General features: G+C 39.6%; 1 protein-coding gene across 1 annotated transcript in view; it reads right to left on the bottom strand.

Moving 5' to 3' along the window:
* SLC9A9 (solute carrier family 9 member A9) overlaps nt 1-15032 on the bottom strand; it is a 540287-nt gene that overhangs the window by 267005 nt on the left and 258250 nt on the right. The window contains exon 8 of the mRNA XM_079923147.1: nt 14356-14491. Coding sequence (XP_079779273.1) covers nt 14356-14491 — 136 coding nt within the window. The remainder of the gene's footprint in view (nt 1-14355; nt 14492-15032) is intronic.

Here is a 15032-nt window from a genome sequence, read left to right as displayed (position 1 = left end):
AACACTAATAGGCAAAGTTTCTGCTAATACTTTTTGAGTTTTGTCTACAGATATGTCACACAAGCAGCAAACAATGGAGAGTCTGCCTACGTGACCAGAGTCTTGGTGTTGTAATTAAAATAAAACAACAAAGCTGATCTGACCCTTAGTATTAGCATACATAATCATAATTCTATAGCTTGGTAATTAATTCACTCACACAAATTAACAGTTGCCAGTTTTCTACCTTACAAAAGTATATTTTAATTGCCACTATATTTTTACATACCTGTGCCTGCTAGCCCTAGTTGTGCCACTGTTATGTGAGGCCCTAGACCACTCTCTTGCATGCTCTGGATCTCAGACTCTCAGTTGTAAAAAGGACGGGGAGGGGCACTAAGTGTTCCTTGTGCCAGGCTGTGAGCTAGTGTCTCAGGCCCAAGCCCACCCTCCTGTGTTGGTCTGTGATCCTGAGGCTGGGGCTCTCCAGAATACATCTTCCTTTGCCTGATGGGCTCTGTCAGTATAGAGCCCCAGGAGGAGAGTAGGACGCAGGAGGGGAGAGAAGGCCTTGCTCCCTCCTGTTTGCCTGCTGGTCCTGTCAGCTGCATCTCAGCAATGGTTCTTCACCACAGCTTTGGCAGTTGGTCCCAGCCTTCTGTTCTCTTTTTGTTTTTTGTTGTTTTCCTTCACTTGCAGACCAGCCTCCTGGGACCCCCTCAGAGAAAGCAGCAGCAGTCAGGCAGTGTCCTCAGAGGTCTGAGTCCCAGCTCTGTGGTTCCTTCTTAGGAGCTTCTAGATTCTCTTCCCTTTGCTCCTCTAGTCCAAGGGGTCACACTTGCTTCTTGCAGTGACTACCTCTGTGTTGCCTCAGTGCCCCTTTTTTACTTTCACAGCTCTTGCTAAGTATAAAAATGTTTTTAATTATATTTTCGTGTCTTATTCTCCATTTCTTCTTTCTGTGACTTTCTAGAATTGACATGATTCCATGAAATAATTTTAGGGTCATGGAACAATTATCTATTAAGAGTGTTTGAGGAGTTACAATTTTTTTTCTTTATTTTAAACTTATTTTTTAATCCGAGCAACACTAGAATATAAAAGAAATTAGTTAACATGGAATAAATTGATGATATATTTTACTATCAAATAGTTCAAAAATTCTTTCCCCCTCTAAAAATCAAAACAAAACAAAACAAACAAATTGCATCCTTTGATCAAAATGTTATAAAACTGGAAATTAACAAAAAGCACAGCTACATAAATGTATCCATTAGAGATTTTTAACTGTATTCTTTTCAATAAAATTGGAGTTGAAGATGAAATCAAATTTGAAATTTTAGCTTATGTAGAGATAAATGACAGTAAGTGTATAGTACATTTCTTATCAAAACCAATGGGATAAAACCAAAGGATTATTCAGAGGAAAGGTTATAGTCTTACATGCATTCTATTAGAAAGAAAAAGGGAAATAAATGGACTATTTACCTAAAGAATCTAGACAAAAGACATAAAAATGGAACCAAAGACAGTAGAATTAAAAACTTAATAAATAAAAATGAAAAAATACAGCCAAAGAGAACATTCCTAATAAGCATATGGTTCATGCCTCTCAGGCCTTGGGGTCCCTCAGGTGTCCATCCTCCCCAGGCTGCCGTTCTTTGTCCGTGGCTGCAGGTATGTAATGGGTGATGTTGGCCAAGGGCTTCACCCACCTAAGACTCAGTTTTCTCATTTGGATAGGGCCCACCTGTCTCACAGGTCTGTTCTAAGTATAAAGCAATACAATGGATTTTAACATGATTTGTAAACTAAACACTAAGAAGTAAATATAAGGTTTTGCTATAATTACTAGAAGTAGGTGAAAGGAGGAAGCCATGAAGAGAAGGAATGACTCAGAGAAGCTCATTACAGGTCTAAACACAACAACATTTCCTATTCAACAAGTTGCTGGGGGAAGAAATACAAAACATCTAGCACGTCTCACACCTTTTATGTCCTTAATCATTATTTGTTGCCTTCTCTTCCACATCAACTCCTGCAACAAGGAAAAGCAGGTGAAAATGTGTGCCTCACTCCTAGAAATCCAAACTTAGACAATTCTCAGTAATCCTACAGTTAAGGTATCCGATTTTTGCAAGTTCTATCTATCTACTGAGATATTCAATGAGGAAAGCATGGGTTATGGATATGGGGAATGCAAGGATGAATAAACCCAGTCCTAGACCTCAAGTAGCTTTATGTCTCCTACCAGAGACAACACATACACAGAGATATCTAAAAGCAGGTAGAATGAAGTAGGGGATAAGAAAATGGGAATTCTGAGGGAGTGATTTCTTTTGGGCTGGGGAAAGTGGGAGAGAGATGGGGAAAGTTTTCCTAAAGGACACAGAGGCATTTAGGTCTTGGAAGATAAGAAGAATTTGGAGGTGCAGGGTCGGGGGTAGGGAATTCAATGTGAGTGAAGGGTGAAAGCTAGGAAACTATGTGGCATGTCCCAGGAACATGCAGTTTACCTGCACACTTTGGGTTTGAATCTGTTATAGGTTAGGGAATAAATACACGTTGAATTAATTAATTACATTTTTCCAAATATTTCAAAACTTAGAAGAAACATCTAATATGCTCTATGTTTAAAATGATCAAACTAATTATTATAAGTATGAAAGTATTTCTCTTACATGCTGTATTAGTCCTAGTATCCATAAAATAGAACTATGAAACATCTAATATGTTGATCTTCTGCTGGCAAACATTACTGCATTGTCTTTCCTAACTGAGGTAAAATCTGATCATTCTGCTTCCACCTCTTCTGAAAAACACAAGCGGTCATTAAATGCAACTACGAGGGTTGCACGTCTAAGGTTTTGGTTTCAAGTTGTATTTATGGGGCCCTGTAGCAATGACAAGTGGAACCAAGTACATACATCCAGATCCACAGGGAGGGAGCATGCTCAAAAATATCTGAGAACTAAAAGAGATAAGGAGCTCTGAAAGAAATTAAGAAATGGCTTAGAGAAAATAATAATAAGAGTTTCTGACTCACGTGTGTGCTCAAAATTGCCTATCAGTTTGCACAGTGAGCTTTCAGTGGTGGGCAAGATCGCTGAAGAGCTGTCTGCAAGGACTCATTTGTGCAATTTTGAATAAGAACTAGAACCGATACTTCATGACACTAACTAAAAGAGCTGTATGAGAAACCACAAAGAGGTATACAGTTAAATTCAAATTATTGGCAGGCAAAGAAGTTTAGGAAACAGCATGAGGAGGTCTGTAATTCTTTGGGAAGAATAATGATTCTGCTGGCAAGTAAATTCTTTCCAGAGAGATCAATTTTTTTTTGATAAATTTATTTTATTTATTTTTATTTTTGGCTGCGTTGGGTCTTGGTTGCGGTGCGTGGGCTTCTCATTGCAGTGGCTTCTCTTATTGCAGAGCACGGCACGCGGGCTTCAGTAGTTGTGGCGCACGGGCTTAGTTGCTCTGCGGCATGTGGGATCTGCCCGGGCCAGGGCTCGAACCCGTGTCCCAGGCACTGGCAGGCGGACTCCCAACCACTGCGCCACCAGGGAAGCCCCAGAGAGATCAATTTTGAGAGGACAATTAGCTCCTTTTGGTTAACAGAACACCATTTACACTCTTCTCCATGATTCCCACTTCTGGACCTTCTCAGAAAGCATTAGTGTTACTAACGCTTGTGTATATACAATATTTAGTAACATTAACCTATGCTTACACACATCACACACAAACCTATGCTTACATGACATCAAGGTTCATTGTGTGGTTGTAAATTATGTAAGAAAAAATGTACTACAATGGGTGTCAGGAGACCTGGGTTCTATCTGGCAATAGTTCAGACACTTAACTAGTTGAATGACTAATGCAATTCAAATTCATTGCCTGGTCCATTGTTTTCTTCTCAAAGAACTAAAGAAGATGGTCTACATTAGTGTTCTTTAGATTGCGGTATGCAAGAAACCCACTGAAGCGTAGAAGAAAATATAAGAACTTCATAAATTTTTTAAAACTTTTTATTTTATATTGGAGTACAGTTGATTAATAATGTGATAGCTTCAGGTTCATAACTTTTAATTAGAACTTTTGTGTATTTTAAGGTAAGTAAGTACCATTGTGGGCAAAAAAATATGCTCACGTGCATATAAGTGCATGATAAAACTCTTATTTATTTTTTTATGATAAGGGTCAAGAAACTGTGGTAAATACTGCTCTAGATGATCTCTAAGCACCTTCCCATCTTAAGTGTCTGTGATCTGAACTGCTGTTTTTACATTTGCTTCAAGGACTGCATATATGGAATTGAAGAATTACATGGTACCCCCACGGCCTCATGTGGACTTCCTGGCAACTAGATTACCTTCTCGACCTAGATTTCCTCAAGGGCTGGGTCTATGACCTCCTTCTTTGTATTGCTCCCAATCCCATAACAGTGCCCAGTAGACATCAGACACTCAAATGCAGGTTTGTCAAAGTAATGAGTCTCTATTTCAAGAAATATTTAGCTGCTCTAAAAAGAGAACGAAGGAGAAATTATTTTTGATCCTCACATACAAATAGATGTTTATCTGGATTTATTAGTGGCAGAGTCTATTTTCTTCTAACATTTAAATTTTCTTATTCAAGACTATTGTCACGTACGGTCTCTGCTACTGATAACATTATTCAGTAGTTCTTTTCTCATTAAAAGTTGATGAAGACTTCAGACACAGAAGCTGAAAAGTAAACATCTGTCACATGGAGGATGATTTTCTTTGACATTAAATGCAGACTTGAGGGGTTTCTAAGACTGGAGAATATTGCGTTTTTGGACAGGAAATATTGATTATATCATCAGAACACAGAAAAAGAGCGAGTGAGAAAGAAAAAACTGTGTCTTGCTCTCAGGCGGCACTCTGAGGGGTTTTAAGGTTGATGGGTTATTTTTCCATGCCACACTTTTATTTATTTTTGATCTAGTAAAACGAGACATTTCTGACAGGTTTCCTACCACCACTGCTGAACGTGAACCTGGAACTGAGAAGTCAAAGATTTAACGAAATGGAAAACTCCTTCAGGGAATATGAAGGATTCCAAGTTTGCAAAGAATACAATTACTGTCTAGTTTACTATATTTGGCAATGCTACGGTTGGCAGATGAATGATGAGTCTGTGGGATACAAGAATATCAATATAGAAAACAGCACAAATCTATGTTCTTCTTTCTAGATCCTCCAGTACAGAGGGTAGGCATGCATTTAAGATTACTTCCTGTCTGTGTTGCAAGGTTTATAAATTTCCATTTAAAACAAAAAATTCCTTAAATAATGTAGTAGTGAGTACTTATGCAAATTAACTTGAGGTCTGGAGGAGAAGAAAAATATCCTTTTGTTTAGATCCCTGGCTTTCCACCTCAAATGTTGGTACTGTCAGGTTTATTCCTTCTTTTCAGTTTTCATTTCCTTGGAGTCGCTTAATACATGTACACCAATATCACCTAAATCTCTAGTCACAGCCTCATCCCAGATATCCATGTCCAATTGACCACTGTACCTTTCCATGTAGAAGTTCCACACTTGTATAGAATCCAGAAGACTTTCAAATGGACTAATTTTTTTTTTTTTTTTTCGGTACGCGGGCCTCTCACTGTTTTCTACACGCCTGTGCAGGACATGAGCAACTTTCTCTTTTCCCTATGGCTGCTGGCACCGTGAGGAGATGTTAAGTAAAGACAGAAAACATTTACAGTGAAGAAAGCAGAGGTAAATTTGTCCACTACTCAAGTTACATGTGCAAGATTTTTTGAATATTGAAATGATGAGCTATTTGGTTCAAGAAAGTGCAGGTGTGAGCTAATGAGTTATCATGCTAGGAGATGTATTTTACACCTGTGTTTACTGAGATGGCATCTTTGCGTGTTTGCCCTTGGTTCAGCAAGCTAGTTAATAAATCCCCTTGAGAATTTTGGGTGTCTATTGCTACAGCTTGAATGCCTAATATTTTGAGCCTCTGGCTCTATTTTTGGCTTGGAAAACACTCAGTGCACCTCATTTGTTGGTGAATTGTTGGCTAATTAAGTTGGATTCATATGGTCCTGTCAATATGAAAGCAAGAACAGTTTGAAGCTGAGATGTCAGCTAATGACATGTATTTAGAAGCTAAAACCGGCCAGATTTGATTTGAGAAACAATTCAAACTAAGTCCCTCCTGGTGATTTGTTTTATTTACTGAGATCTAGAAATATATTTCCCATCCAGTCATGCAATGCATCAGTGGCAAGCCAAATGGAACACATTTATCTCTGAACTAGAAGCCTTCTTAAGAGTTTCAGACAAGTATTCGCCAAGTCGAGAGATGATGGAGATGAGAAGTAATGAGCCAGCTTACTTACTCAGATCAAGTAAAGTCTCAACGTGTCCAGTAATAGTCATTTCATTTGGAAATCTTTCCTCGTCTGTTGCCAAAAAGAAAGACATTCCCAGTTTCCCCTTTTCCCAACTACCTATTCTACAAAAGCCTTTCAAGAGCTGACCGGACAGATAAGCAGGACCTGAGCTTTCAGATGTCAGCTTTTCCTTATCATGACAATGTAATTAGGCCCTTGTCATTTGAGACCAATGGGGGAATAAGGCTGGGTGACGTCTTTGAGGTGAATTGACTGTTTATGTTGTGCTTCATGTTCGTGTGTGCTGAGCTCTTCTCTCGTTCAGACCTCTTGGTCAATTCCTTAGTGAATGAGCCAGAGCGGCATTTGTTTTTACCCTTCTACATTCAAAATTTTTTTCAGAGTCTCTTACTCTCTAGAGTCAGACTACAAAGCCCAATAGCATTGCTTAGTACAGTAATCAGGACTTTTTTTCTTTCAGATTTTTACACGTTTGTTTTCTTAGATGGAAACTATTCTAAGCTGAGTAAATAGTGGGCTATACAGTTTAACTTTTTGTATGAGAAAGTGAGAGATGCCAACGGCCTCCCTCCTCCTCCTTCACTTCCAGCTGACATAAAATATGCCCCAGGAACCTAAAAATGGAAGCTACCTTTATTACAACAGTGCCTGGAAGCAGAGAATTCATTAGATGCAGGGTCAATGTTGCCATTAGAAATCTTACTCTTTGGGTGTTTAATGACAGTCCCTGAAAGTTTGCTTCTGGCAAAAACCTGACGTCCAGGGCTTCCCTGGTGGCGCAGTGGTTGAGAGTCCACCTGCCGATGCAGGGAACACAGGTTCGTGCCCCGGTCCGGGAAGATCCCACATGCCGCGGAGCGGCTGGGCCCGTGAGCCATGGCCGCTGAGCCTGCGCGTCCGGAGCCTGTGCTCCGCAACGGGAGAGGCCACAACAGTGAGAGGCCCGCGTACCGCAAAAAAAAAAAAAAAAAAAAAAAAACCTGACCCCCAAAGTCTCAGCTGGGAAACAAATTATAAAAATGAATTTTCAAACCACCTGTCCAGCTGTGCTTTTTGGTTATCTTTATAAACTGAAAAGCAGCTTCTATGACAGGATTCAATGCCACCAGAGATTATGCTATAAATAATACTGCTGAATTATTTTCAATATTCAATTTAAAATAATGGCTCAGTAACCTAATGACTTTTAGAAAACAGGCCAAGAAAAATTCTACGTGATCAGAAATCAGGTATGCATGTGTACCAGGTACCTGACAGAGAGAATACCTCAGGTCATGTATTTATTCAAAAGCCACATTTTGTATGTGTGCCATGTCCTTCCACTACAAAATAATAAAATCTTTTTACCTCAGCAGTAAAGAAAACTGAGATACCAATTAACAGGGTGACATTCCTATCCCTCAGCAAGTTAGCAGAAGAACTAGAAATCCGAGACATACCCCTTAGTGGCTGATTTTGTAATTAGGGCAGAAACTTCCATATACATTCTCTTCCTTCTATGCTCTCCCAGCTTGTGAGGACTCCCTAAAGTCCATTTCTGTCTACACACCCTTATCTTCTAGAAAGACTTCTCACTTGCATTTGATATTCTGCCCAGTCTTCGTAAATAAAAGTTTTCTCAGACAGCACTTGTACATTTCCAGTAGCAGAGCATCAGACCTTTGGGTAATAGAAATGCCAACCTTCATTTGCATGTCTAAAAGCCACTTGTTTCCATAAGACTAAGTGCTTCTGTGTGACTATTGAACATTTGCAGGTGCAATTTCTAAGAGACTGAGATGAGGCGGCTGCAAATGTGGCCCTTGAAGTAAAAGATGATCAAAATAAATCAAATGATCATCATCAAATTAGTAACAACTAAAAGTGAAAGCAGCAAATGTGGTCATGAGCAAGCCCCGCCTACCACACTGAAGTGTTCATGATGAATCTTATAAGGAGGCGAATCGACAAAGAATTATGAAGACTGTGCAAATGGTCTCTGTAAGCTTGGTTCTTTTTGTTTGTCTATCAGTATGCACCTGGCATGAGATGGTCCCAAGCTTCCTAGCCTAGAGGCTGTGCTGTCTGTGAGCCTCTCTTCCCTTCTGAATTGTCACCAAGTTATGCAGCTTCTTTTGTTGAAATACCTCATAGATTATTCCTTCCCTGGTACTATTTAGATTTCTTTGTTTGCAAGCAATAAACACTGATTCTGGCAACTGTAATCAGAAAGGAATTTATTGGAGGGAAGAGGCATAAAGGCAGCTCCAGGGATCTGTGGCAGGAACAAGGAGAGGGTCCCAATAGGGTTTTGCTGTTGGAAAGTCTGGGTGCCAACAGTTGTATATACTTCTAACTCCCTCCTAAAAGTTCGTATCACAGGGAAGGAGTGTCTGTTTGACCTAGCTTCGGATGCCCCTATTCTCTTTGGCAGGGGAGGGTGGGGTACCTTGGTTAAGAAGATGGTATCTGATGGAGGAGGGGTAGTTCCCCAAACAACATCAGGATACTATTCTCAGTGAAAGGGAGAACGGGTGCTGGGCAGCCAAAGCCGACATATGCCCACCATATTCTTTTAGATTAGGTTCTTGTTTCCCAAGGTCTCCACGTCTCCATTTTAACCTAAGAGTTAGGGAAGTGAAATTGCAGATTAATGTAATTTATGATATATCCTTTAGTTGATGTATGAATCTGCTCTGAAATATCCTGACCGGTGGACATAAAGAATCTACAAGGGCTTCCCTGGTGGCGCAGTGGTTGAGAGTCCGCCTGCCGATGCAGGGGACGCGGGTTCGTGCCCCGGTCCGGGAAGATCCCATATGCCGCGGAGTGGCTGGGCCCGTGAGCCATAGCCGCTGAGCCTGCGCGTCCGGAGCCTGTGCTCCGCAACGGGAGAGGCCACAGCAGTGAGAGGCCCGCGTACCGCAAAAAAAAAAAAAAAAAAAAAAGTAGAATCTACAAGAACATTATCAGGCATAAGGCACTCACTAACTCATAAAACAGTCTGTTATTCAGATTTTAGAAAATTTTCATTTTGTTAAGCTAAAATCATTCATTCCATTGCTCAAAAGATATTGAATGCCTAGCATGCTTCAGCCACACTGCTGGTGTTGATATAGTCCTCACAAACCTGATAGTCTAATATAATTTTGGCCCATCAATCCAAATTCTACACATCAGCTATGGTTCTATATTTCAGAACTGCAGAGAGTAAATCAAATAGCATGGTGAGGTCTAGATGCACATAAACAAACAATAGCCTTCCAGAAACTATAATGGAAGAAGTTTCCATTCATCATAGTATGCCAAAATATAAAATAGCTTAAAAAGTACTTAACAAGAAATTTGTAGGTCTAATGTGAAGACACCTATAAAAATTTACTAAGGGCCATAAAAGATGAGTTGAATAAATGGAGAGACATAACATATTCCTCTGTGGGAAGACTCAACACTGTAAAAACACCATTCCTCGTCAAATTAATCTAAAAATTTAATACAACCCCAATCATAATCCTAAAGTTATTTTCTGCTTGAAACATAAGAAAGTTATTTTAAGTCATTCTGGAATATAAATATGTGAGTATAGCAAAGAATCTCTTGAAATTGCTATTAAAAGGAACCATGGAGTTGAAATGATGAAAACAGTAAAGACCAAGAGCTCAGTGGAACAACAGAAAGCCCAGAACATATATACACATATATGTACCTACATACATGGACATTATATTGTAAATTCATAGGTTAAGTTTGAAGGGTGTTAGGATGAGTGAATAACAATCTAGGAAGAAAATCAAATCCCTACTATATCTCGCACCTCATAGCAAGACAAATTCCAGATGGATTCCAATGCAAAAATAAAACCAGACGAATATTAAAAAAACGTATACATTATTATTAATAACAGTGGGCTTTATAAGTAGAAATCAATAAAATCTTGGGCTTTCAAAGGAAGAGATAAAATTAACCACATGAAACTTGAAAATGTCTATACCAACATTTTCCTTACATAAACAAATAAAGCATAACATTTAAAAGGTAAACCGTGAATTGGAAAATATTTATAGCCTACATGACAGTCAAAAGGTTAATATTTTTTAATAGATAAAGAGCTTCTAAAATTTAACGTGACAAAAATAAGCACTTCAATAGGAAAAAAGGACAAAGGTCATAAACAGGTAGTTCACCAAGGGAGAAATACAAATTGCCAATGCCATATAATTAAAATGATTTCCTCAGTAAAAATATAATGAATTTAAATCAGAATAAGATGGAACTTGATTATCAAATTAGCAGGGGTGAATATGAGTTCGGGTGATGAAGATGTGAGTGAATGAGCTCTCTCTTACATCGCTGGTGGAAGTATAAAGGAATGCAAATTTTCTGGAGGATAACTTGGATAAATTTTTCCAAGACATTAAAATGTTAGCATTCTTATTAACCCAGGAATTTTATTTTTAGTCAGTTATATAAATAGAAGTTCATACATTAAGCTATAAGGATTACCACTGCAATCATATTAACAATGTTGAAAGCTATAAACAATCAAAAGGTTAGTATAATAAATTATGGCAAGTTAATATGATATAGTACTAGGCAGCAATTAAAAATAATAATATAGGAGAATATTTAATGCCATGAAAAACATTCACTATAAATTGTTAAGTGAAAAAAAGCAAGTTACTTAAAAATAAAGATGTAATTACCTATATGTATGCATGTATATATTTAATTACGTATATGTATTTGCATATAATTAGATCAATTCAGACAAATACTAACAATAGTTATTAACAGGCAGTGAGAATACAGGTAACTCTAATTTTATTTCCTTCTGTAAATCTACATTTTCCAAATTTTCTACAATGTATATGCCTTACCTTGGTAGTAAGAAAAAATAAAAAATATATTCTTAAAACAGATATATTTTGTTTAAAGCAACAGAAATCCTTTTTTTTAAATGAAATCTTAGGTGAAAACCCAATCTATGGAACCAATAAGAGGGGTGAAGTAGGGGTGGTAGGCCTAGAGGCCTGCTCCCTTGATGGGCACCCTTGAGCCCTCACCTAGCAATGTCAGGGCTGGGGGAATTCTGCTGAGAACCCATTGTGTGTAAACACCATTTCTAGGTCCTACATGATTTGTTCTCAGTGAACCCATACACGGCCCCAGGATGGCTGGTTACCACTACAGTTACTCATAAACTATTTAATAGCTCATTTCATGTAGTTCACTACATTCATTGTCATATGTTCATTCGTTAAGCACTTTCTGAAAATTTTTCTAGATTTTAGCTTTGCATTATATTAGTTTATTTGTGGATTAGAGATAAAAAGATTTTCTTACTGCATGAAATATCCTCAGAGAATATAATTTAATTCCACATCATCAGATTTTATTGAAGGTTGATATGAGAAATGATTACATGAAGAATGGATCTCCATCTTCCCTAAAACAATACATTGTCTGTTAAGATGCTCAAAGGCCCTTACATAAAGATGTGTGTGATAAATTCCCCTAAAGTTTTAGAAAAAAAGGTTGCCCATTTTTATAAATAATTGTGACTTCCTTTTATAGTACCGTATTATTCCTATATAACTCATCATGTTTCCCTTTTGGCTTTGGCTGCCAGAAAGCTCAGAGCTATATTTGTTGCCAAACCACAGCAATGAACAGCTGCCTCATTTTGCAGAAAAACTCTATCCCAAAGCACTTGAGTGTCTAGCCTCAACTAAATGGTCCCATGATATGCATGGCTCAGGTTATGAGTTGTCTCAAAGCCAATTTAGAAATAGGCAAGGATTAAATAATAAACAAACAAACACATAAGTAATTTGGACTTAGCAGGCTTGGTCTTCGGCGGTACAAAACGTTCACACCTGAAGTTTGATTTGTATCAAATGCCTTTCGGGCACGTTGCTTAATCTGGAGTACTGTTCTGGATGAGCGCTCCCCTGGGTGCAGACGTGGACATTTGGGTCTTTCTGCTACCAGGCCCACACATGCGTCCACCCACCCCATGATGCTGGCTCCTTAGAAGTGATCTGCATGGTATCCAATAAGGATATCAGGTCAAAAGCATAGCAAAAGCGCAAGGCACAGATAAACTAAGAGTTTATACGTGGACCATAACCCTAAAAACATTTAAGAAAACAAGATATTGCTGAATTGGATCAGGAAATAGACAATCTTCACAAACAGAAACAATCTTAAGCATTGGGATATGTGCTCATAAGTGTGTGTCTGTGTGTTTATTACAATGATCAACAGTAGACTAAAACATATCAGGTGAGTTAAGGTACTTCTTTACCTTTCCAGAAGGTCAAAAATGTATTCTTATTGTTAACATTACTCACATCATTTTACAATATGGTAAGTGCTGAAAAGGGCATGGAATGTGGAGGAAAGGGAACCACAATTTTCCGAATGACGTATGTAAATTGTTTCCTCCATTATTTCATTTAAGAGACACCAGTATCCTTTTTCTTTGTAATGCATAAGCTCTTTAGCAACCTTTCTAATAACACGGTAAGGCTCTAATATAATGGATGTTGTGTTAGAATGGTTTGGAATGATACTGGGCCTGGTAGGGTGGACTCTGGTAATGCAGTCTTGATTATAGTGTGATAATAACTGGCAGGTGGCTGTCTGTATCAGCAACAGACACCCTCAAAGCCTGTGGAAATAGCTTGGTTCCCATGGCTATGAAGTAAGGTGGGTCAGCTGCCCAGAGCCACAGATTATCATTACAAAAAAGATTTGCCATGGCTTTCACAGGAGAGGCCAAACCAGCCTAGAAGCAAATGGACGAGGCAGGCTTCTGGGGCCCCAAATATCTTCCTACTCCTGCGGGCCTGCCTCATATTCTATAGATAGAATTTCATTCAAGGTAGCAATGCTTGGTACCCATGAGCTCAGGCTCTAGAATCAGATCTCCTTATTTGAAATCCCAGCTCCACCACTTACTGTTGGCTGAGTAAACTGGACATAGTCCCTAACTTTGGGTCCTTCTGTAAATGAATGAGAAAATCCATGAAATGCAGTTAGCCAGCACCTGGCTCATGGTCTGCTTTCACTATATATCAACTTTTATTATTATTTACACTTAAAGTACCACCTTTTAAAATGCAAGTACCCAGGGATGCATACCTTATTCCCAGTTAGTACTTCGGAGGGGGGTGGGGGAATCTCACTTGAAAATCAATTAAGATGTAGTGAGCAGCAAGGGATCCAGGACTGAAACCCAGGAGAAGCAAGGAACTAAGCCAAAGGAGAGAAACAGCTTTGAAATTTTGCTCAGAGCCACACTGATTCTTCTACATGGAAAAGTACCCAATCGTTGCAGCTAGCCAAGCACAAGCCCTCGCTGTTGCAGAAAGGCAATCCAGATACAGGATGCGTGGCACCTGGGCCCTTAGGGACTGCCTCTCTATCAACTGCTCCATCTCAGAGGACTCTACATACAGACTTTCTACAGTAAGAGACATTAATTAAACCGTGAAGCCACCAAGTTAGCGCCTTGTTTTCTGGCCTGCCATGAAGTGTATGCAAAGATTTATAAACACGGTCCGTGTGTGGAGATAAGCACACCAGGAGAGGCTGCCTTCGTGGGCGTTGCTGTTAACAGCCAATGGAAAGTCACCACCCTTTCCCACAAAGCGGCTGTGCATCCCTTCACACTCTGAGCAGAGACTCTTATTTGTAAAGTCATCCATCACCTCAGTAGACCAGTCAATCATAGATTTCAACATCCCCTTCCTGACCAGCAAGGAGAGGAGAGGAAACGGCAGTTTGGAGACTTCCAGTTGAGCTGTTGGATAAATGGACGATAGTTTTTCTTCTCCCCAGGGTGCCCAGGAGAGGCTGATTCTGACACAAACCCATAGAAAAGGGCCTCCGTTTCACCTCCGGCTGGGTCAGGGAGGGGGGCATGGGGAGAGGTGGGGGGAACACATGTGTTCACACACCCAGTTTGCTGCGCTGGACGAAACACTGACCTGTTAGGCCAGCGGCCTCGGCAGACAGGAAGGCGCTCCAAGACAGGAGGAAAAACAGGCCCGTTTCCAGCATAGGGAACTCACACAGTTTGGTAAATTTGGTCAAGTGACAAAGACGCGTTAAGGGAAATAACAACTGCTTTTATGAATAAATCTCCTTTTTGGCTGTGAAAAAATCTGGTTGTGTTTTAGATGAGAGAACTAATTTGCAGAGCTGGCTGTAACTGACTGAGACTTGACTTTGAAGGCCAGCAGGAATCATGCTTCATTGCGGGCTGAACACTCCTATAAAAATGCAAACTGGTGTTCAGATAAAAAAGATGTCTTACTAAGAGGATAAAATCAGCTCAGTGTAGACACAAAACTTTTAAAATTTGGACTCAGCCCTTGGGGTGTGCCCCTCAGAATACTGGCAGATCTGGGAAAACAAAGCCAAGGGGAGTGAGGCTGGGTGAGATGCTGCCAGTGTGTCAACACTGAAGGAGGCCACTGCTCCCCAGGGAGTGCTGGTCTGTGGACAGATCACCTTGAAGAGCCTTCTCTCTTGGGGATAGAAATTGAATCAGGAGGAGCATGTATGTTCAGTGAGAGGGAAGCTGCCCAGACTCTCTTTGTAAAAGTAGGATGGAGGAAAATGGGTGTTGCTTCTAGGTCAAGCAAGATGCCCTTTGGCGGGC

The sequence above is a fragment of the Stenella coeruleoalba genome (genome assembly GCF_951394435.1).
Source record: "Stenella coeruleoalba genome assembly, chromosome: 5".
NCBI lineage: Eukaryota > Metazoa > Chordata > Mammalia > Artiodactyla > Delphinidae > Stenella > Stenella coeruleoalba.
The sequence above is the reverse complement of the archived record's forward strand: the minus strand, read 5'-3'. Positions and strand labels throughout refer to the sequence as shown.